General features: G+C 40.6%; 1 protein-coding gene across 4 annotated transcripts in view; it reads right to left on the minus strand.

The window, feature by feature from the left end:
* PLPPR1 (phospholipid phosphatase related 1) overlaps positions 1-23442 on the minus strand; it is a 135364-nt gene that overhangs the window by 57197 nt on the left and 54725 nt on the right. For all 4 annotated transcript variants that reach the window (XM_056325400.1, XM_056325401.1, XM_056325402.1 and 1 more), the window contains one exon: positions 17112-17220. In XM_056325400.1, coding sequence (XP_056181375.1) covers positions 17112-17174 — 63 coding nt within the window. In that variant the 5' untranslated portion in view covers positions 17175-17220. The remainder of the gene's footprint in view (positions 1-17111; positions 17221-23442) is intronic.

Here is a 23442-nt window from a genome sequence, read left to right on the forward strand (position 1 = left end):
TTAAATGTTCCCTAACCCAGTTGTCCTCCACTGAGGGTGGCTTCCTTGATCCAGATTTTCCCACCAGTCTAAAGAACCTGAGATTCCTGCAGGCCAGTCTTACTGAGGTATGGAAGGCACTGAGTATATCTCAAACTTTCCTGTGTCTTTTGTCACCAGGTTCTATAACCCATTTAGGCGTGGGCCCAAATTTTCCTTAATCTTCCTTTTGCTGCTGATGTACCTGCAGAAGTCTTCTTGTGTCCTTCATGTTCCTCATCTGCTTCAACTCCACGTGGGCTTTGGCCTTCCTTACCCCACTCCTCCATGCTGAGACAGAGTCTCTGTATTCCTCCTGGGTCACTTGTGCCTGCTGCTGTCTCTTCCATGACATTTCCTTTTTGTGTCTGAGGTTAGTCAGGAGATCCTTTTTCATCCCTGCAGATGTCCTGTTGCTTTTGCTTGATTTCGTGATTAGAGGCAGTAATCCTTGAAGATCAACCAGCTCTGCTGGAAACCTCTTCTCTGAAGGGCTGTATCCCATAGGATTCTACCCAGCAGTTCTTTGAACAGGCCAAAGTCTGTTCTCCTGAAATCTACATCTGTGATCCTGCTTTTTGGCTTGCTACCTCTTCTCACAGTCCTAAACTCCACCATCTCATGGGCACTGCTGCCAAGGATGTCCCTGACCTTTGCATCCCTGTCCTTCACATTTTAGACAAATTATACCTTCTTTGTAAGTATGAAGTCTAGTAGAGCATCTTATATCTGCAACTTGATCACCTGTGTTAGGAAGTTGTCATCAGTGCATGCCAGAAACCTTCTGGATTGCTTGGGCTCTGCTGTGTTGTTCCTCCAGCAAATATCAAGGTGGTTGAAATCCTACATGAGGATGAGGTCTGTGGCAGTGAGGCTTCTTCCAGTTGTCTGAAACACCTCATCTACTGTCTTCTGATCAGATGGTCTATAGCGGACATCCACAACAGTGTCACCTGTTCTGACTTACAAACTCTCTTCTGGCTCATCACCCATCCCAACACAGAGTTCCATGTGTCCCAGCTTCTCCCTTACATAAAGGGCAACCCTCCCTTCTTGCTGTCCCAGCCTGTCCTTCCTGAAAAATCCTGTCTGTCCACAGCAGCACTCCAGTTGTGTGAGTTATTGCACCACATCACTGCGATACCAAGGAAATTGTAGTCCTACAATTGCACACAGACCTCTAATTCCTCTCATTCCTCTCCCACAGTGTATGCATTAGTGTATTTGCACTTCAGAGAGTGTAATCATGCATTCATCCATGGCCTTCAATATTGTCAAAGTTAAAGTATGAAACCCTGGTCTTGAATGTTGCCAAACTATTCAGCTGCAAAGGCTGGTCTCAAGCTGAAGCATTAAATCCAGTAATAAACTGCCACTTGCTGGACAAAGAACACCTTCCAATGAACTAGACAAAGAAAACCTGCTGATGGTATCACCTGCACTGTCTGCCAAGAAACCAGCTATAACCAGCTTGCTTTGTTAACCCTTTGTGCTGGGAACAAGCTGCTGATGGGACCTCTCATGACCACCAACAGGCAGGGATGCCTCCCTACTGCTCAAAAAAAAGTTACCTTTTTCTGCAGAACTGAGAGGACGGGGATCGGGATCAGAGGTTCAGGAATCAGTTAGTACTTCGTGCGTAACAGTTCTTACTTGCTGACTAAAGCTGATAATCAATCCTGAGAGTGTGTGTTCAGTAATGGGGGGGCAGGGTGAGAGAGTGTCTGGGTGTGTCTGTGTGTCATCTGGTTTTCTCACAGAGGAATCCATGAACCCACGTCATGGGCTATTAAACATGGTGTGACAGAGAAGCATCCAGTCGTGCTGATTCCCCAAAAATGGCTTGAGAGCTCTCCCTGTCACTTCTTATGTGCTTGTGTTTGGCAGGATCCCACTTCACTGCTTCAGTGGTCAGAGCACTCTGACAGGGAGCTGCCCGGCACTGTATCTATTTCATAGTTGCAGATCTGCATGTGGAGCAGGTGCCTTCCCCCAAGGGCCAGAAGTCACCAGCTCCCAGCCTTCAGCATCACAGGAGTTTCCGCGTTCCACCCTGATACACAGAAACTCTGCCTGTCCCACCACTGCAGTTGAAGGTTCAAGCTTTGGAAGCTGCAGAGTCTCAAGGAGGACTTGGTCGATGCCTTTCTTGTCATCTCTGATGCTGTGCAATTTGCTGACCTGCTTCCCACAGCTCACATGACACTGATCTTCAATGAGAACAGCACTCCGGCTGGCCAAAAGGCCACCTCCCATTGCCCCAGCCACAGCAAGAGGCCCCAGGTGCCTCTGCAGCCTGAGACCTGCAAAGCTGCACCCTCCTTGTGCAGCTCCATGCGCTAGTCAAGGCCTCTGCTGCTACTGGGAAAACTGCTCCAGTGGCTGATGGGGACCAGACTGTGGGACATCACTGTCGTAACTGAGGACACAGGTGCTGGTGTCAGCAGGGTTACTGGTTCCCTTCTGTGCAAACTGCTGTACAAGCAGCCACCTCTGAGAGCTGTGCTCTAGGCCAGGGCTTACAGAAGCCTGCTGGACCTGAGTGCTTGACCCTCCTTCATCAGGACTTAAGATCTGCAAGCTCAGAGCCCCCTTTGATCAGGAGCAGCTGGGAGAGCCTGCTAGAAGCTCCTGGAACTTGCTAGCAGCCATGGGCTCATCTAGCTGTCCTCACTGGCACCCTAGCATTCCTCCAAGGGTTCCTAGGACTTCCCTGACCATCCCAGAAGTTCCCAGAAGATCAAGAATGTCTCAAAGGAGAGCCCTGAAACTGCTGTGCGAATGGTTCTGTCTGGCGTAGAGGCACAGGTAAACAAGAAAATATTGCAGTCTTTTCAAGTGTTAGATTTAGGAGACTATAAATGAAGCTATTGGGTGACATAAACAAAAACACAGATGGCATAGGTAAGCTGTAAAACTACCTGAAATAGGAATTATGGGTGCTAGCAATTTACAAGGCCTCAAAAAGCAACTGTAAAAAAAAAACCTGGAAGAAAAATCTATCACAAGCTATTAAATACAGTGATGCTCCCTCTGACCAGGGGAAGTACCAACACCAGTCAGAGACAGTCCCTATCCAACAGTCCTGTTCACACCCTTTCCTAGCTGCCTCCTGCTTACCACAGATGTTCAGAACCCTGCTGCCAAGGCAGGCTGTTGTTCTGGCTCACAACTGACTTATATTCTATTGGTGAAAGATGTCATTCTCCTGGGTTCAAGGTTTACTTGGGCTGGGGACAATGCAGCTCTCTCCCTCTAAATCAGCTCAGTATCCTCTTAACAGCTGTGAAGCATTTTGATATCTCTGGACAGAAAGATCTCCAGTGACACTACACAAGCAAGTCACTGTGTAATTAGCATTAACAGAGAAGTGCAGAGAAGTTTACAAGACAGGGATGAATATAGGCATGTGATCAGCCTTGCTGTCTATTTATAAGGATGGCAGACAATTGAAAATACTGCAGGGAAAAAAAGAGCAGGACCCTTGGCTGCAGGTCTTGCAGGTGCCCCATCCCCTCAGCGCACGTAAAGAGACACAGTGGCCTGATGTCCTGCCTTTGCTTTACAGTGCCTAAGTGTAGAAATGTAGCACAGGATTTTGTGCCGCTGGTGTCTTCCAGCTTCAGACAGATCTGCTTGCTGATGCCATTCTACATCCTAACCTAAATCCTATTGGGGCACCGCATGCTGAGAAGCAACATCCGCAAATTTGATTTCAAAACAAGCAAAAATTTTCACTGGGAGGTATCTTTCAATTTCAAAGCTTCCTGCCTACATGGTTCTTCTGAAATGTTACATCTTCCAGATCTTTCTCTGACTCAAGGGCTTACAAGACTCTGCTGCTATCTCCAAACAGCTGATCTGCCTCAGACCATACCTTCTCTCAAAACCACAGACCCTGCAAACCTACCTGCCCATTTTGCTGTCCCTGTTAACATCAAGAAACCAACCGTCCAGACTTGCACAGCAACCCTCTTCTAGAAGCAGGAGTCATGCTGCAGAAACCCAAACTGCAGCTCCCTAACGTTCCTGTTAGTCTTCAACATCTTGGGAGAAGTCTTACAGATGACAATGCCTTGGCAGGCACAGACAGGGCTAAGTTTATTGGTTTTGTATCAAGCTGTGCCACAAAAGTGGCTCTCGAGAATCCACGATCTTTAGTTGCCTCCTAAGTGAGCTAGTGGGGCAATGTGGTACCTACCACTAGAATTTAAATGAATACACCAAATTAAAAATTACAGTAAAAAACTCAGTTCCAAACAATGTTTTCTGATAGAAATTTCCTGACGTCTTCTGTATTTATGTAATTTGTGTTCCAAGACACTTGTGCTGGACCTGCTATGTCCAGTAAAAGACACCAAGTCCCTCAGTATCAAGGCAGTACAGATTTCATCGTTCCAAAACCATCTGTAGAAGGCAGAAAATCAAATCTTGTCTAACAACACTGACCTTATCACCTTCTTAGACGCTTGTTCTGTTGACTGCTACTCCCAGGTATAAAGGCTTTCCCTCTAAGCTGACAACCTTGGAGGCAGTTGGAGCTCTGAATCTTTGTCATTAACAGAACAGCACCCATCAAAATTCTTAACACTTGCCTGTGCTTCCAGACCCATGTTACTTAATAGAGTTGTGCAGGTTTAGTCATTAGACATTGATGAATGCAGCAGTTACTGCCAAAAGAAACTATCTGTTGATATCAAGATTGCAAGACTTCTAGACTGATTGTGAGAATCAAATAGAGGCCATGTTTTACACTAAGTATAAAACTACCAAAGACATTTTACTTTACCTAAATGAACACAGTCATATTAACATGTATAATGCATTATAAAATCCATTTTATTTGCCTCCAACATTTTCCCAACTGAACAGGAAGCTTTTAAAAAACCAATTACCTTATCACTTTGACTCTCATCTGCTGCTTGAAAGTCATGTTGTGTCTGAGCCAATCCTTTCATACAACTCTTCATCACTTGTAGGCAGTCATATTAAAAAACTAATAATGACCACTTCATTCTTGGGATTCTGCAATCATCTTGGTACACAATTGTGAATGCAGGGTAGGGAAGAAGGGAAAACTTGGGGTTTGAAAACTTTCATGAAATCCCTAGGTTCTGGTGCTCACTTTTGTCCCTTTCACCTAAAGACATCATTCTCTTTTCAATGTTAGCCCTGTCAACGCAAGTAGATTTACTCACTGCTACTTGCTACGGCTATTTATCATGACAAGGTTTGGTTTTAATGCAAGATAGTCTGTCTGAACCTGAATTTAACATTACTGATGTTCCTCAAGATTCTCTTTAGCAAGTCACCACAGACACAAAGGGCAGTTTTATCTCCTTCAGAGTTACCAAACCAAGGCACAGTAGCAGCAGGTATTAAGATGCATATGTGCTTTTTGTAAGAAGCTAAATAGTGCATAGTATGGAGAAGAGTAGAATGGAAATTACTTCAGGATGCAGACACTAGGAAAAAGCAGCACAGTGATATAGCTCACTCGATATACAAAACAGATTGAGGTGGCAAGGTGTGGAATAGTAAGTTTTGTCTAACATACTGGGTTCTACAACATGGAATGTGGACAAGGAAAGCAACACACTGACTACTGGTAATCATGGTAATGAACACACATTTTCATACTGGGCATGCAAATACCTAGGTGAAATTATTGCGAGGAAAGGGGCTAGGCAGAAAAAAACTGGTCTTAAGGTTCTAACTGCACACAGCTCTAAAATTCAGGATGATTTTTTACATGATTCATTCCTTTACTGCTTTCTGTTAACCATCTTCTTTTTTGTTGCATTCTGCCTTCTCTTTTCAGTGGCATTGGGCCTAGATTTGTTCTTCACATGAGGTTACATCACTTTATTAGAAAGAATTCTAGGACAAGTGTTCTTCCTATAAGGATACTCAAAAACTAAACAGGCTGCCTAGGAAGGTTACAGGAAAACTCAAGTGGACAAGGCCCAGAGGAACTTAGTCCAGCTGCCGCTGTTCTGAGCTGTGCTGTGCCTAAAGTCCTCCAGAGATCCCTTCCCACCTCAATTATTCTGTGATTCTATGATCCTTCTTTTAACTCAAAGTACAGACTTAGGTCTCTTACTTGGTTGACCCTGGCTGCCTTTCTTGTTCAAATCACATCTACTCAAAGTTTTTTCCAAGTCCCAAACTGTTTTATGCCTTTCCCTCTGCAGAAAGACATTTTCAATAAGAATGAAAAGCCTGATACTCATCATGATAAACCAATGCTGGTATGCATTCATAGGAAACCAATGCTGTATAAAGCACTGTTCCCAGAATTTCATCTTTTTGGGTGTTTCAGTATGTTTCCTATCATTGTAACAGAGCTGCACTGATTTTTGCTTTGTCTGGTTTATATAAGATCATAAAGATCCCTGATGACTACTGTTTTAACTAGCTCCAAGTTGAAGATGAGCACAACTATAAAACTAATAAAAGTGTAATTTGCTATCTAATCTATTAACTCCATTATAACTGGAATCTTAGATTGCTCAGGCACTAATAAGAAATTAGTCTACATGTATGAAGTGCATTTACACATTTTTTGCTATGATTTTATAAAAAATGCAGTACTGATTAGAGACTACAATAAATCAAATGGAAATTTGATCAATAGTTCCACTCTGAAAAATGAGAGAGATTTGAAGACCAAACCTCATTCTCTCTGTGAAGCATGCAAACCCCACAATGAATCTCAAAAAATCAAGTAGACTGTTATACATTGTTTAAACTAAATAAAAGAGGTATTCATCCAATAATGTTGTATATCTGCACAAAATAATCATACACTACATTTCTGTGTTTTAATTAAGTCTATAACAAGAATTGATGTATTAGTATTATTACTAGAGCTCCTTTCAAGTATTCAAAGTATACAGTCCAGAAATAAGCCATTAAATCACAATGAAACATAGATTATTGATTTTTAGAATACACATGCAGCACTTAAAAGCTGGGAGAAGGAAATACAGGGATAATTCAGCCACTACATGACCAAATGTAAGCTATCTGTTAAATTATAGAATTCACTCTACTGAAGTTGTGACAAAACTGACAGTAACTTCAGTAATAACTGCATCATTATTTCCAAGCTGGTTTAATCTCATTGCATCTTATTTTTGGTAAAGCCCATCAATAATTACTGTGGAATCATAAAAAGTTAATAAAGCTGTAGAATTATGAAAAGTTACTAAATGACTCAAACTTTAAACTCGTAAAAGCCTATCCCCTGTATGTTCTATTATACATGGTTCTCCCATGTGATCAGGCCATAAAGATAACGACATAAGAAAGAAGCATATAGCAGGGTTTTGGGGTATGTTTAAAACTTTTGGGCAAAACAACCTGGCTTTTTGCACTGATCCTCTGCAAACATGCGGAGTCTTTACTGCAAGGCTGCAAGAGCCCACAGCCAGCCACAGGAGTCTACATACATCTAGTCTGATGCAGATCTTAATCCCAATGGGTACTATAAACACATCACCCAAAAGTAAGAGTTACAGACCATTATGAACAGCCATTTGGTTTCTTGAACTGTGTAACAACTCTTTCAATATCGACTATATGCTTAGTAAAATATTGATTAATCATTCATCTAACAACCATTTCTAAAAACCTATCTTCAATAGAAGTCTTGACCATTAAATCACTGTTTCAAGATGAAGATGCATCTTTATTCCCGACTGTTTAACTTAACACTGGAGTGTTCCAGGAAGAGCTAATACAATTTATCACTGTATATTTATAGAGATGTCCTAAATCTTACAAAGCCCAAAATTCTGAATCAGAAGCATTATTTTAGGTATGGCATCAAGCTGAAAGATAATCTGTGAAGACTCATGAACTCTAAAATTGAGGGTCAATCCCTACTCGTTGTTGTAAGCAATCATCATCACAAGTAATGATTTCATGTGTGTTAAGACCTGAGTGCCCATTTAGCATCATGTGCACAAGATGTAACAACTTTCAAATCATCCAGTCCCAACAATACCAGCCTCTCACAGATTTCCTGCAAACACATCTGTGTATGATTCATTATCATATAGTCTCTTCAACAGCCCCGTGGAGTTCACAGCTCTGAACAAATATATGACATAGGCAAAACTACCTCTGTGAGAGATCTGACTTCAGGAATGTGATCCGAGAACCACTTGTACTATACCCATCACCTCACAGAAATTCCTGGTGAAATATACTGCTGAAGTGCAGTATGACTATGAAGAGTTACATTAGAGAAAAAATGCTTACTGCTAAAATGCTGGGATGCGCTGAGGGGCTCCCTTCAGACTGCCCCAGAAGTCACCAAATAAATCATAAAACCTGAGGTGCACCAGCCAAGCGAGTTAGAAACACACAGTATTGTTTCTCCAGAAAACTCGTACTTTATTTGTTGCCACATTCTGCTGCATTCATAATAGCTTTATTTATTTCGTGTTACTCAGGTGCCGGTAACTGGATCATCCATTTGCACTCCACCGGGAGAAGATACCACAATTTAGAAGCTATGTGCTTGCCACACAAAGGCACCAAAGTTTTGTATCAGCAGCCTGGGGAGGTTCCAGGTTGGAGCAGTACCTTCGGTTTGTCTAAAGGAAGCCCAGGACTTGGCAAACTGATTTCTAAAGCTGGTCTTCAAACTCTGTCAGAATTTCTAAAGATCAGAAAATGCCAATATTCTTTCAAAGCTAAATTGCTTGTAGGAATCTGCCTGCTGTATGACTGATCTTCATGACTTCACCCTTCTAACACCCAAAATAAAACCCTCCTTTTCAATGTCTGGAGTGGCTGGTCAGGAGCCAGAAATCCTTTGCAAGCCTGTTGAAATTGGACATGATGATTAAAGAGACCTATTTCACTTATGAAAATTCTCCTGATTTCAAAACCATTATCAAAAAGTTTGAATGGATTTGATATTGCAAAATATGATTTAAGCATCTTGCTTTGCTCTGACATTTCTCAGATCTTTCCTACTGATCATTTCTGGGAAAGCTTGATTGTTGTATTTAGGGTTACTTAGTATGGATTTGTGAGTCTCTACTAATTCCTTTCCACCCTTTTTAAAAGTTCATTTAACTCATGCATATTAAGTACTGGCTAAATAAACACAGAGATATTCCTACAGATCAAAGAAAAAACGCTTGTTCACAGATGCAGACCACGGGAAACGGTGCAACTGTGTCACAGAGGAGTCAATAATATGATAATGCACTGCACCTGCAATGGTCTCCAGATTTTCATATATTTGGACAAATAAATAGCTCAATACTGAGTGCTTGGGAGCAAAAATATGAAAACCCCTCAGGTCCTTGAAATATGCAAACAAACAGTAGCACATCAACTGTTCTACCATTACCTGCAATAAATATAAAAATCTAAGTATACTTCTGAAAATAAAGGAGGCAAAAATTCAGCAGTAATTTTCACTGATAGTATCACCGTGTTCCCATGGGGACATGGCTGCCCTACTTATTGTGTCATACGTATTTTCACATTGCTTTCTATTTTAAGCCTAATTAAAGTTGCCAAGTCATTGCTGGAAATACCTTTCATCTTACAAGGCTTCAAACATGGCTTCTGGAGTTCTGCATATATAATACAGAAAACTTGCATAATGGCACCTGGTTTTATAACAATTTTTTAATGACCTCTATACATTCAATGATACTAGTCTGACTACTAGTCTTTCTAGCACCAATCTGCTAAAGCTATGTGGTTTTTTTAACTTACAAATCAGCAAAATGCATTTCTACTTAAAAAACAAAGCAAATTCAATCTCCCTGACTGCTGCATAATTAAAAAACACACGATTCCTTCTCTTACAAACCTGGTTATATAGACCAACATATTATAAATTGCAGTAGTTTTCAAAAGTGTTGGCTAGTTTCAGGGCACAGTAAAACAGATAAAGCAGTATGTTCACCACCTTTTTCTCTACTACCAAACGCATTTTTTATTACTCATAAAGACAAAGAATTTTTGGTACCTTTAATCTCTTCCTTGAAAACTGCACAAAATTAATTGGTGCAAACCCTAAGATGTTATTCAGGCTGTCAAAGGGATTATTTGTGATTGGGAATTTTCAGGATAAAGAGAGAGAATACAAAATAGGGCTTCATGTGTCTGCAGCAACAATACAATCCTTCTTTCATTTATGTTTTAAAGAAAAATGCAGTAAAGCAGCTAATCCCTCTTGGACAGTCTCTTAATGTTAATTTTAAGAAGTTTTCAAGAAGCTAAGTAGAATCAAATAATTTGCTTTTTTCCAGAGTATATTTCAGCCACGAGTTTTCTGTGCTCTTTGCCTAATTGTGAAGTACCTAGAAGGATTATTGTTTCAAAAAATTAAATTCTAGTTTATAGTCAGGTAATATGAAAGCTGCCTAGCAATTCAGGAAAACTAATCCAACACTCGGCAGACACCTATTCACTGAGATGAAATCAATTTTACAATATGGAGTTATCCAGTCATCTGGAACAAAGAAGGTACGTGGTAGAGAGACAAAAAAAGCAAACAATAAGGAATGACTGGCAAATGGGGAACATAAAGAGACATTTAGAAAGAGCAACAAAAAGAAACAGATACATATACTGAGTGAATAAAATAAGAAACAATCCGATGAAACAGGAGTGACTGAAGCATGGGGATTATGCAGAAACATCACCCTGCTACAAGATGAGCTCCTCTGAATTTGCACAGCATCTGTCACCATCAATTCACACAGTTGTCTAACCAGAGGATCTAATGACAGGCAGTTTATACAACACCAGCATATGACATGTCCCGCAGGGCATTTTGTCCTCACAGCATCCCAGTGGAGCTGCACAGCACTACTGCTTGCACGGCACAGATGGAGAAACAAGGCATAGAGCTTTAAATAGCTATGTGCAAGACACCTATAGCAAGTGAAAGGATTGAGCAGACACACATGACCTGCTGGAAAATCCTTCTTTTCTGCCTGAGCAGGAAACAAAATCAAAAAGTCCCACATGGTGGATAATGGATACTGCTACACAACAGAGTCACTGATCTTTGCAACTATTTGGAAGTTGGTTAAACTTGGGATGCCTGTGTAGTTAATGTTTACATTAAAATCTGCCTGGAATTTTTTTTGGCATTTTCTAGGAGAACAGGACATTACCTTGCCAAAATTAAAACCTGTATTTTGAATATCCAAAACTGCAATCCTATGTTCGTATGTCCTTTATGCAACGTTAATCATATCATCAAAGCTCTAACGCAATCAGCAAGTTTTTCTTAGGAGAGTAGTGAATCTTGTAGAAAGAAACACAAATAGAAAGTCACCCTCAATACATACTCTCTTACAAGTGTTGCTTTGAGGACCACAGCACACACAAAAAGATATTTCACACTTGGCAAACATTGCTCAAAATGAGAGGGCACCAGACAGTAACCAAATGTGCAAAATCTTTTGAGTTTTCAGAACATCTAAACAAAAAAAACTAGAATTAAAAAAGTGCTCCCTATGTCACGACTGTTCTAAATTCACTTATTTTTTGTAGCTTCCTAAACCCTGTTGTGATGCTGATAACAAACTGGAGTTCAAGAGGCACTTGTCTTGCTTACAGTAATGATTTCAGTATTGCGGAAATTCTCCTGCTAAAGAGTAGTTCAGCTGTTGGCTTGACTACATTAAATACTGGCAGGAAACTGTAGGCAGTCGGAGAAACAAGTAGGCTTTCCTTCTGTAAGTGTCTGTGCTTCTGTAAGTTGAAACATTTTTTTTAAATTATGTTTGAACTGATACTTGAAGATGATTCAATCTGTCCAAAACTAAAATAACAGAAATTAAAGGAAAATTTATTCCACTGATTGTAGTGACAGGGAACCTATTAGGCTGTAACATACCTACAGTTCAACTCAAAGTTGCATCAGTATAGATGCAAGACTAGAGCTCTGTGTTTTGCAGAATTTTTCATTTTATTTAAGGAGAGAAATGGGAGAAGAGATTTTTCTTATAAAATCTTCAGTCTTTTGCAATGCACTATATATCAAGTTGTCAAGAAGAAAGTGTTTCCACTCTGCCTGTAAAAGCTTTCCTGAGGGCAGAATAATGGATTTAATGTGGAAAAGTAGGATATTCATATTACAGAATTTGAAAGATGTCCAATGTTTTAAGTTTTAATAGTGTTGTTTATTTGACTCTGCCCCTACCACCTTGTCAATGTCAGAATTACAATAATCCACAATAAAGCACAATGTGGCACGTACATCAGTCATATTAAAGTCACTTGGTATTCAGTAACTCTTTGATCAGCTTAAGACCATTTAATTAAAGCTGGTGCTAGAAAATAGCAGTGTTTTCATGTACAAAAACATACCTCAGATGCGCCTGACTCCTTTAGAAGTAACTGTACTTGAAAATAAATCCTTGGATAACACACCCCCTGAAACAACTCAAGCCCTCAAGCCAGGACTTGCAGTGTGAGGACAGGGAGGAAGAAAAAGGAAGTAGAAAGCACCGCATCAGCAGAAATTCCAGAATAATTTTTCCTTTTATTATCTAGAGAGCCGTTACAGTCATAACTGCTGTTGATTCAGAAGCGATGAGAGAGTTTTCTTTGCAGGAAAAAGAGCAAGTGTTGCCTTCTTATTGCTTCTTTAAAAACCACCATTCAAAGAGACACAATGGCTTGAAAGTTCACGTGCCCTCCCTCTGAAGTCACGTAAAGTTGTGGGGATGCAGTTTACTCATAGTATGCAACTGTCCTTCCAATATCTATTAGAAAATGCAATTACCACACTGCATTACACTTCCTGTCACTAATGATAAGCATCAAGTATGCTGCAAAAGCAAGTATAATCACTCTGACCCACCAAATTCAAAGCCAGACTGCAGTTGGCTCTCCTGCACCCACCTAGCATGAGTTTTGTCCCAGAAGCTAACACTCAAAATAGGATGAAGAAAGGCAGAGAAAGACCACAGCACATGCAAAGCACTGCTAGATCAAGACCTCAGCGTAGCTCACCAGTCCCCTAAGAAGAGAACCTGGAATTTGCCAGGCACTGCACCTCCCCCACTTCTACACCTGACATTACCTAGATCTGAGCGATCTTAGTTGTTCTGACAATTTATTCACTTCCTGCAGAAAACTGGACCACTACAAAACACACCTCTGCCAGTTGTGATTTTATCTTTTCCCACCTTCACCCAGTACAAATGCAGATACTATATGGAAAGATGTAACAAAGCACTCCTTGGATCAAACCTTTCAAGACGGGGTTGCAAAATGATGAGACAGCTGTGCAGAAGCATCATTAAAAATTTTTCTGACAGCACGCTGTTGTGCATGTCCCAGCAGGTGAAGGAGGGAGGAGATGCTCCACAAAGAGTTTTGGCAACAAATGCCACCACAAGTCAAAAGTATGTGAAAAAGGAAGCATATATGAGAAATTTTTTACTGTCATCCCAGATGCTGCTTATACTATGTTCTCTCGTGCTTGCCTACAATCAGTAAGACCACTTTAGTGATCAGTGCTGGCCAACAACAAATCCTCAAACAGGCTGCTGTGCGCTATTTGCATTTGCTGGGATAGATCCAGGGCGTACCAACAGCTATGAGCTCTACAGCTTTTGTTGCATGCTCTGGGTCCATCACTGACTCCAAAGGGCTCTGGAAGCTACTGGAGTAGGGCATCCTGCTCTTTGCACTGCTATTTAACAACTGTCTGCAGCTAACAGCATCAGTCCTCATAGACCAGGTACTCAACCATCTGTACACTGCTTAAAGCAGTGGCACATTGTCAACTGAACAAGCAACAAAATGAGTCTCATCTTGTGGCAACCTCTTACATGTAAACCAGGGCTGGGTGAGAGCCTCCTGAAGACTCCTTTCACTGATGCTGGCTGCATGCAATGCTGCAAAGGGGGGCAGGGGAAAGGAGAGTCTTCTGTACATCATAATTAATTGCTTATGTGTTTAACAAAATGTAATATAGCAAATCCTCACAGACATTTGGTAACAAATGCCAGACCGTAATGATACCTCTTACAATACAGTAACAAACCATCTAGAAATCTGCCTGCTTTATTTGGGAGAGGGACTAAGATTTGGTAAGTGGCTAAAAACTAGTTTAATGATTCCCCATTTAGCTTTTAAATCTACTCACAATGTGACATTGTGTTTCTGATTAGGGACTGAAAATGTTGATTTAACATTTCTGTCATTATAGGTAAGATATCACATGCTATCTCTAATATTATTAAAAAGTTTGTGATTTAAACATAAAAAGGAATTTGTAGCATCACGCACAAGGTTTAAGTTTTTATAATGAGCCAGTCAACTTCAGGTCAGGTTTCACAATAAATAACTGCTACAAGTTAGTTCAGTGTGATGAAAAGGAAATGCAAATAACTGCTGAAACTGTAAGCGTCACATTTGAACAGACTGAAGCATTTAAAATGTCCAAACTGTTCACAACACCTCATTTTCACCACTCCCTTCGCAACTTCTTTGAATACACACTGCATACTGGGCAGTTAGCAGGTATCTACTGGCTGGACATCTGACATGACAATCAATGCTTAGCATTTTTTTCTGAAGAGCAAATGCCTCAAAACATTAATCACAGGACCACATTCCACGGAAGACAATGGGGGAGGCAGAACATATTGGGGAACAGGCCTATGATAATATTTACTGACCATGTCTTATACTACTCATGATCAGCTAACATGACTGCTGCTAGATTGAATGTTATCAGGAAAGCTCGCAACATTATTTTTAACTGTCCTGTGTGCACCTTCAGCAGCTGCTTCAAGGTATCATACAGATAAACAATTCTCATGGTTGCTTCAAAGCTATAGTAATAGGGCCCATCCTAACCCAGGAAGGAAATCCAGCACAGGGCTTGCTGTCTGGGGTAGCTCATCTGAAAAGCTCTTAATTTAGTCTCAGAAGCGTGGCAGTAGGAAAAGAAAAACACCATCAGTGTGCCTTAAGATTTACATGGACTTTTCAGACCAAATAGCTACTATCAATCATATCTGCATTCCCAGCAGGAAATTAAGACTTCCTGTTGTTTAATGCTACAATACTTGACATAAGTCTATGAATTTGTAGTTTCAATATTGTTATATTAAAAATCTATACTGTGGGGGAAGAAATACATGTTTTCATCAAATGTAGCAGAAAGAATATCTTTTCAGACACTACTTCACTGTGTTGGATTTTTAATTTAAAATTGTGTTTTAATCAGCAAGGCAAGTATATGAAAGGACAAGGAAAGTACACTTACAGGGCAAAAAATTATTTTCTCTTCCTCCTGTAAAAAGATTTATTCTTATATTCATGCCAGTCGTGTCTAGAGAAAAGACAATTTATATCTCTATCACAGGCTGCCAACCAGGCTCATCATTCATACATTTAGAGGACTAAAAATCTTCAGAGCTGCTTGTTCAAGCAATAAATTTGAGACATCTCGTTGCTGATGGTGTTTACTTGGTTTCTTCTGAGCTTATTGCTTCCCCACCCCCCCCATATTTAACCTTTCTTTCTCTAGATGACGGGATGAAGTAGTGACCCATTGTCCCAGTCAGAACAGCCCCTCAGTTTCCCCAGAAAGCTGGACATTATTTCACTGACAAATCCCTGTGAAGCACTGCAAGACTCAGCCACCTTCTCACACTGGTGCCTGCCACAGCTGCAGCTGCGACGGCCCTTTGCCAAGTTTTACCAGTGGTTTCATCATGCTTTTCCTCTGTTCTTATCTTCCAACCAGATTCCTCCTGCAAGGAAGGCTCATTCATGTCAGAAGGAAAACTACTACTTACATTAGATAAAGGACCCAGAGATCATCCGACTGTGTTTTTGGGGGCTAAGCTGGTAGTACAGAAAGTAAGGAGGGCATATAAGGGTACTGTACCTCCTGGCTGGCAAAGACGCTATGAGGAGGGGACTCCAGGTAAGTAAGGGTTAGAGAGGTGATGGATGCCACTGCATGCTTTCCCATGTCCCTGAGGAAAGGTCAGTGCTCAGGAAGTCTGCAAAGCGACCATTCACAGTGCCTGTTACACCTGATGCTGCAGAACCTTTCCAAGATTTCAGTGGAAATGGGAGAAGTCTTACACAATACCCGGCATTACAATTAATCTTCTGACTGTTCTTAGTGCTTGTTTTGTGGAAGAGCACAAGTTGCCTCATAATTTGGGCCAAAGAACAAGTGTTGCATCCAAGCTACATACGACAGGTGGCTCTGAAGACAATCAGTCACAGGCAGTTATCTCTTTTTCACCATCTAAATCTGATGGAAGCTTTCATCCTCCTAGGAAATCTGGAGTTGCCCCTCTTATCGAGAAAACCATCCCAGCCTTATAAGCACCAATTGAACAACCATTGATTTGGATAACGATTTTGGTCAGTCTAGCAGCAGCGTTAGGCTAAGTAAAAGAAGCACCACAAAAAAGCAATTTGTACAGAGTAAAATAATAAGGCAATTAAAAAAATCACATCTATCCTTAATAAAGACATAAGGCCATACTGCACTGTGGGAACAACCACCCCTGTAACTTCACTGCTAGTCAATTCACAGCCCCTGTGCTAGCCAAGCTCCTTCATAACACTTAAAGGATAGGCATGCCTCACGTAAATTTTATGTCTTATCTGAACTGAAATCAGAACTGAGTGTTGCTTCCTAAGCCTATGAGCTATGAGATTGTGAGATCAGATGTTTCCTTAAACAAAGCCTGGTCTTGGTGCAGCAGCAAGATGGATACAGGTCTGAGGAAAAAATGGGAAGATGAGGAATCACCTGCTGATAACCTGCACCTGCAGCTACTGCCCATTATCTGCCAAATACCACAGGACTAGCTGGCAAAGTGGGTAGAGGCAAGCCTTGAAAACACAGTACTTCCTTGTTCTTGTACCTAAGGTCTGGCTAACTCATGCAGGACTGTGTTCAGGGGGCCTTGACAGCACTGACTATGAAGATGGATATTTGTGTTATCAAGAAAGAAAGCATTCTTCCTCACAAACAAAACGGCCAATGAATGACTTAATGCCTGCAGGGAAGAGCTGCCTTCTATGTAGGCTTGGCAACTGAATGATGCACTCACCTCAACAAAGATGAAGCAAGGGATGATGGAATAACTTCTCTGGGTGTTGTTTCCTAAAGCCATTTCTTGTCACACTTCTTGAGGAGGCACTGTTCAAAACTTTAATATCCTGAAAAAGACAAAGGTATTTCAGTATGTTTCACCTTTTTGCAAAATCCACTTTTAGCACAATAAGGTTTACAACATGGAGCACTGACATACTGGACCAGAGATACAGGCTAAAAAGGACATCAGTGTCCAACTTGTGGTCATACAAAATAACCTGAGAAGGCAGTCCCTTTGCAGCACAAAAGCAGGAGACAGACACAGTTTACAGAGCAAAGAGCAGTAAGGAATACAACTGTTTTCCTTAATTACAATCCACTTCCAAGCAAAGATTGTAAAAATATAATTTTCAGCCCACTGTCCTGCCTACAGTGTGTTTTCATCAAGAGGCTTTGGTAATTGACTTGTGAACTTGTATTTTAAAAGACAGACTTAACAGTCCATTACTTGTACGCATGATCGAAATATTTATCTGCATGGAGTATAACCCATTTAAGATGACAGTATGTCTTATGCACAAAAAACCCTAATAAGGAAATACTAGAAGAATGCAATGACGGGCAAGGCCGTTGTTGTAGAGCCTTTCTAGCCTGCTATAAATTCATTATCATTACCATCATTAACCCACAAAGCCATACCTACTTAGCATTTCTTCAGGCTACTGGCTATTCTAATTAGCATAACCTTATAACAGTTTGTGCTAAAACACTTAAATCTCTTTACAGCACAAGAAGTAGAAAAGGAGAGAAAAGAAGACTAACATGGAGAATTTTTACAGAGAGTGCATTTGCTTTTCTTCATGCATGAGGTAACATCAAGAAGCTAAGTCTAGCTTAAATAATTTTAGAAAGAGAAACTGGCTAGCAGGGAAGGGGGGAGCTGGAAAAGAAGCGTGTAGCTCAGAGCTGCCAGGTGGATGCTTGCACAGAGCAAGAGACACAGAAAAGAATGGAAATCCTTTGCTACCAATTTTAACATAAGCACATTAAGCAAGAGCACAGATTTAGATGGGCCCAACCTCACTTCCAACACACACAGAAACCCTGCCTGATTACCCCTGCTGATCATAAGCATCTCCACAGGCCAGGGCCAGGGGGGAAGAAGAAGGTGAAAGCTGGCGTATTTTCCAGAGGATGCTTTGCACAACATCTTCTCCTGGCTCTCTGACCTCATTGGCATCTGGGTGGCAATTCAGGTCTTGGCATATGGAGCCTGTGAAGTTCATGAAGGGGTCAGTGCTTTCTCACCAGCTCTCAGCAGTGTTACTGCAAGAAATACTATCATCAGAGCACCGAGTTCAGCAGGGGTTACGAAGCCTGAGTGAGGAGCTGGATCAGCTGCCAGTGCTTGCCACCTGCACCATGATGCAGGCTCTTGTCTTGCCACCTGTGAACTACTTAATGTATTTCTTATGTCAGCTCATCACAATTTGACCCAGAGCTATAAAACACAAAATATGTATGATGGTTTTGGTAGTATGGTTCTATGCACAGCACAGCCATAGTGACTCCAGTGAGGCCACGTCCTGTGTCAGAACGGCTTCTGAACTATTAACCATTGAAAAATGCAGTTCCAGATAAAAAAAAAATATTCTGGAAATGTTACCTGTAACATACTTCAGACACTCTCATTCTACACTGTATCCCAGTTCTGAAATACAGATATTCTGGATTTTCAAAATGCCTGTTTTTCCAAACGTACTTCAACATTACTTAGGCGATAAAATTGGTTTTATCTCAGAGGTTAACGTCACTGTTTAACAAAAGACAATGTAATCCAACCCCATTTGGACTGCAGAAAAAATTTCCAAACATTCATTTTTTAAACAACCCTTTCCATAACACCAGCTCTTGTGCCACGTTTCTCTCCCTTTAACTTGGCAAACACATGGGGCCTGGTAGGATAGTAGGTTAAAGAGTTCCAGGAGCTTACAGAGCATTACTGCACAAAACTCTTTTTGTATCCTGGAGATACACTGTCAGCAACTTTTTTGGAAATCTTGTTTTTCAAATGGCTTAGTGCAAAGATGTTAATACTTCATGGATGCCTTGTCGATCAAGCTTAGAAATAACCAAAACTTTCCATAACACTGTCCTGTAACTTCAAGCCATGCCTTCAGTCCCAACTGCTGTGACTGCTGTGTGTTCCTAACCAAAGCAGAGGGCTGGAAGGCAACCCAAGGATTTAAGAAATGTTCTCAACAGATGACTGAAAGCAACGGCACAGGCTAGCAAAGAAGCTGATGGTTCTTAGCAGTCGTATAAAATTGCCTAATTTAATGCTAGGGGACTCCTGATGTCATAAAAATGTATCACTGTTTCTGTCCTTTTAAGTTTATTGTGCAAAAACCTGCATTGCCTATAGGAAAGCATTTTACATGTCAGCTTGTCTCCTATGTGATGACACATTTGTGTCAGACATAAGTAGTAAGAGACCACACAGTTGCTGGATCAGGCCAGCTAGTTCCCAGATTGTGGGAAAACTCTCAGCTAGCCTGCGCTTCTCTTAGCAGGTCTTTTCATCAGCTCACTCACAGAAGAGGAAAGGGGAGGAACAGTGTTGACTTGGTGGGAGCACTATCTTTTGTCTCTCTCCAGCTGGCAATGAGTCCTCTAGAGAAAGACAGCAAAGCACTGATTACAGCATTCCCTAGATGCTTCAATCTGCAGAGCAGTCAGAGAGAACCCACTTTTGCCCAAAGAACTGGAGAATTACAGTAAGATGTAAAACAAGTGTCTAGTGACAGTCCTGTTTTATAGTCTATGAAGATTTCTTCCCACTGAAAAATTTTCACAGCACAAAACCTCTGACCAAAGCAACAGGAAATAACAGCTATAATATCAACATCTGGTATTGCCTTCTCCTTTTTTTTAATTTTTATCAATTTGACTCAATTGTTAAGGGACTCATCTAAGCAAAACCATAAGCAGATTTTTAGATCCCACTAGCTCTGACCTTTTAAGGCCTGGTATGTGAGGACTGACTGCATGAGAGTAGAATTGGTCAAACCTATTCTAACTCATTAGGGACCACTGCAGAGGAGATATTCATAATCTGGATCCCTGCTATTATGAGGTGCTTCTACTCTTCAAACATTATATATAATTGTATAATACAACATTTGTGAATTAATCAACATTATTTAGTTCTCATCTTGCTCAATTTACCCCATATGCATTTTCAGAAAACCCCTGATCTACAATGTAGGAGGTCATTGTCTGAAATCTCCTGGGAGAACAAGTGGAGGCATAGAATATATGTAAGTGACTTGAAAATTAACTGAAAAGGAGAGCAAAGAAAAAAAGGATTCAAGCTGAAGATATTTTCTTGCCACAGGGATCTGTCCAGGGGAAAAGAGAAGAATGAGACCCAAGAGTAGGGAAAATAAAAATGTTCTAGAAAAGGTATTTTCTTACAGGTTACTAACCAGCAGAATAATTTCTAAAAGCCCCATTCAGGTATATTCTAAAGCTTTTTATGGGAACACATGACAGACAGCAAAAAGGACGTATCTAGGACAAACTAGCATTTGCTGAGCCTTCATAATATGAGCTCCTGCAGCACATACAGTACAGCTGATCATTGTTCTGTGTAATCACTGCTCAAACCAAGTAATTGCTGGTCCATTCCTCAGGAGACAGTGGTCACCCTTATGTTTTTTAAGCTATGTCCTGCCTAGGAAGATGAACGTTATGGCTTTATATATTGCTACAGTAGATATCTGGGCACCTGTGGAAAATACTAAAATAAAAAATGCAGAAAAGGTAACAGGCAACATTTATCATAGTTTTCAGCTTATGTTTTGTTTAATCAAAACCAATGCATGTTTCTTTTGCCACTAGCTCAGAGACGGCCAGCCTGAAATATAGTAACTACTGCACAGACAGAGAGAGCAGCATAGCCATGGCACACGTGGCACACCACTGCAGAATCCCAAATCTGCTCAGACCAGAGTTGAGGAGGGCAACCACTGATCATTTGGTAGCAGGATGTGATGCAAGCACAAAAAAATGGATCTGATTTCCTGTCCATCTTTAGACAGTTTCATCATCTTTTCAGCAGCAGCTACCATTCTCTTTCAAAATAAAATGTAAATGTCTTATTAGAAGGAACACAACTCTGTTTCCATCACAATGTAAAAGATACTTAAAATGCAAACATTTCCCCATTTGTAAATCAGTTTAACCTTGCACTAACAATTTGCAACCCTCTGTCGGCAACTGGCTTCAAATTATAAAGGTCTTTATTCTCATTAAAATAACAATTCTGTTTACAAGTTAAAAAAAAAAAAAGTCACTAAAACCTCCGCACCAGTCCATCAAGGATCAGTTTGCCCAACTGAAACACATAATCATGTATGTCAAACCTCCATTCAGTTAAGAGAACAAATGCAAAGTAACGCCGTTGCTGAAGATGATTATCCAAGCTTTTCCAGAGAACCGTATCATTATAAACATTATTTACTACACTAGCTCTTAGAGCTCTTATAAAGCAGAGTCCTCTGTTTCCTGGGGGCGAAACAGCCAGGAGGAGTTGAAGCAATTTGCCAGACATCACACAATGACTCAATGTCTAGGCTGAAGAAAGACATATTATTCTCAGACTCCTGTCTAGTGCTCCATCCACTTGACTATACAGTATCTACACTTCAAATGTACTTGCTAATTTCTGCACTAGAACTATTCCATTCTCATTTAAGTAGTACAGGTTTCCCTTAGCTTGCTACTGAAGCTGAACTGAGTTTTCCTACTGAAACCATAACAGAATGCACAAGCAATGATCAAACACACACCAAGATGCAACGGCCTTGCATCCTCTTTATGCAACCCCTGACATGTCCAAAGGCACCTCATCAACCCAGTGCAACCCTGGCATGAACATATGTGTAATTTTGAACAGGTTGCAACAGGATAATAAAGGGTTAAAATGTATTTCCCAAAACTCTTTTCCACATAAACCTAACCAATGCATACAAAAGAGTCTAAGGAATCAAAGATAAGAGTTTCCTGCAAAAGGCAGTCAAAGCTATTTAATGTTTTCCTAGCTAAAATACAGATATTTTGTGTTTTCAAAGCAATCAGAAACACTGAGAGCTGGCATGAATCATTTCAAAAGCCAAACAGTATGAGGAAAAATACAAATGACATTGTAGCATAAAGACCCGTTTGTAATTTAGCTTATCTGCCTTGCATGCAAACATAAACAGACTGTTCACTTGGTGTTATTGCATAAAAATAGTTAAACTAATAAAATAGCACCACGTCTGCAACAATTAGAAGGTACCACACAACTGGCAATCAGTTTGCTATCTCAAAGAGCCAGAACACACTGGTTTTGATCTGCAAATGAGAAAGTTTCCTTTGGAACAGGTTGCACGGAAAAGTGCCTACATGCAATGGAGCTTGGGCAAGAGGGAAGACCCTCACTTAGCTCTGGTTTCCCATCACTGAAGAATCCTTCTGCCTATCCACCATGAACTAAGAGCCAAAGAGCCACCAACACCATGGCCACCAGACCAGTAACACGGTGTCTGACTGATGACATTGTATGCCCAAACCCTGACTAACATGTTTTGAATTGTACTTGATTTTTAGTTAACTGAGAAATTGCCTAGTAGCAATTACCTAGTCCTACTATAGCGACAGTTGATCTCAAAGGTCTTTTCCAACCTAAATGATTCTATGACCATAAACAAATGTGTGTTCTCAGTTTCAAGACTTAGCTGGTGGTTGTCTCCCAGAGCAATCCCTTATCAGCAGCACGACCTTCCAACAACACTCAAAGAGGAGCTGAACAGATGAAGCAAGAGCTCAGTTTACTGGATTGGGACCTCAGCACTGAATAAAATTTATTATAAACTTTCTTAACAGCATAAATGTCTGGTTTGTATTTAAGCTATGGCCATTCAAAGAAATCGGCCTGTCAGTGAAAGCACTTCTCATACATGTTTCCACAAACTCAATGACAGGAATCTAATTACATATCACCAATGATCCCTAGTAAAATAACAGAAACCTGCCACCGATACACAAAACAAACCTACACATGTTCACCATCACAAAAAACAATTCAGCAGCATTTGAGTATTAATCTGGAAAAACACTTTCTCTGATGAGAGTTCTGACCTTGTTCTGCTAGTTGAGGTCACGTTTTATCATTTCTGCACTCATACTAGCAAACCATTTTATGGCGAACAATGATACCTAAGAAATGTTGTTCCTAGCATATCTGAAATCACGAGCCTTGGTACAAAACCCTCCTTGTCATGGAGAAAGCTCCATGAATA

The sequence above is a fragment of the Falco biarmicus genome, chromosome Z (assembly GCF_023638135.1).
Source record: "Falco biarmicus isolate bFalBia1 chromosome Z, bFalBia1.pri, whole genome shotgun sequence".
Lineage (NCBI taxonomy): Eukaryota > Metazoa > Chordata > Aves > Falconiformes > Falconidae > Falco > Falco biarmicus.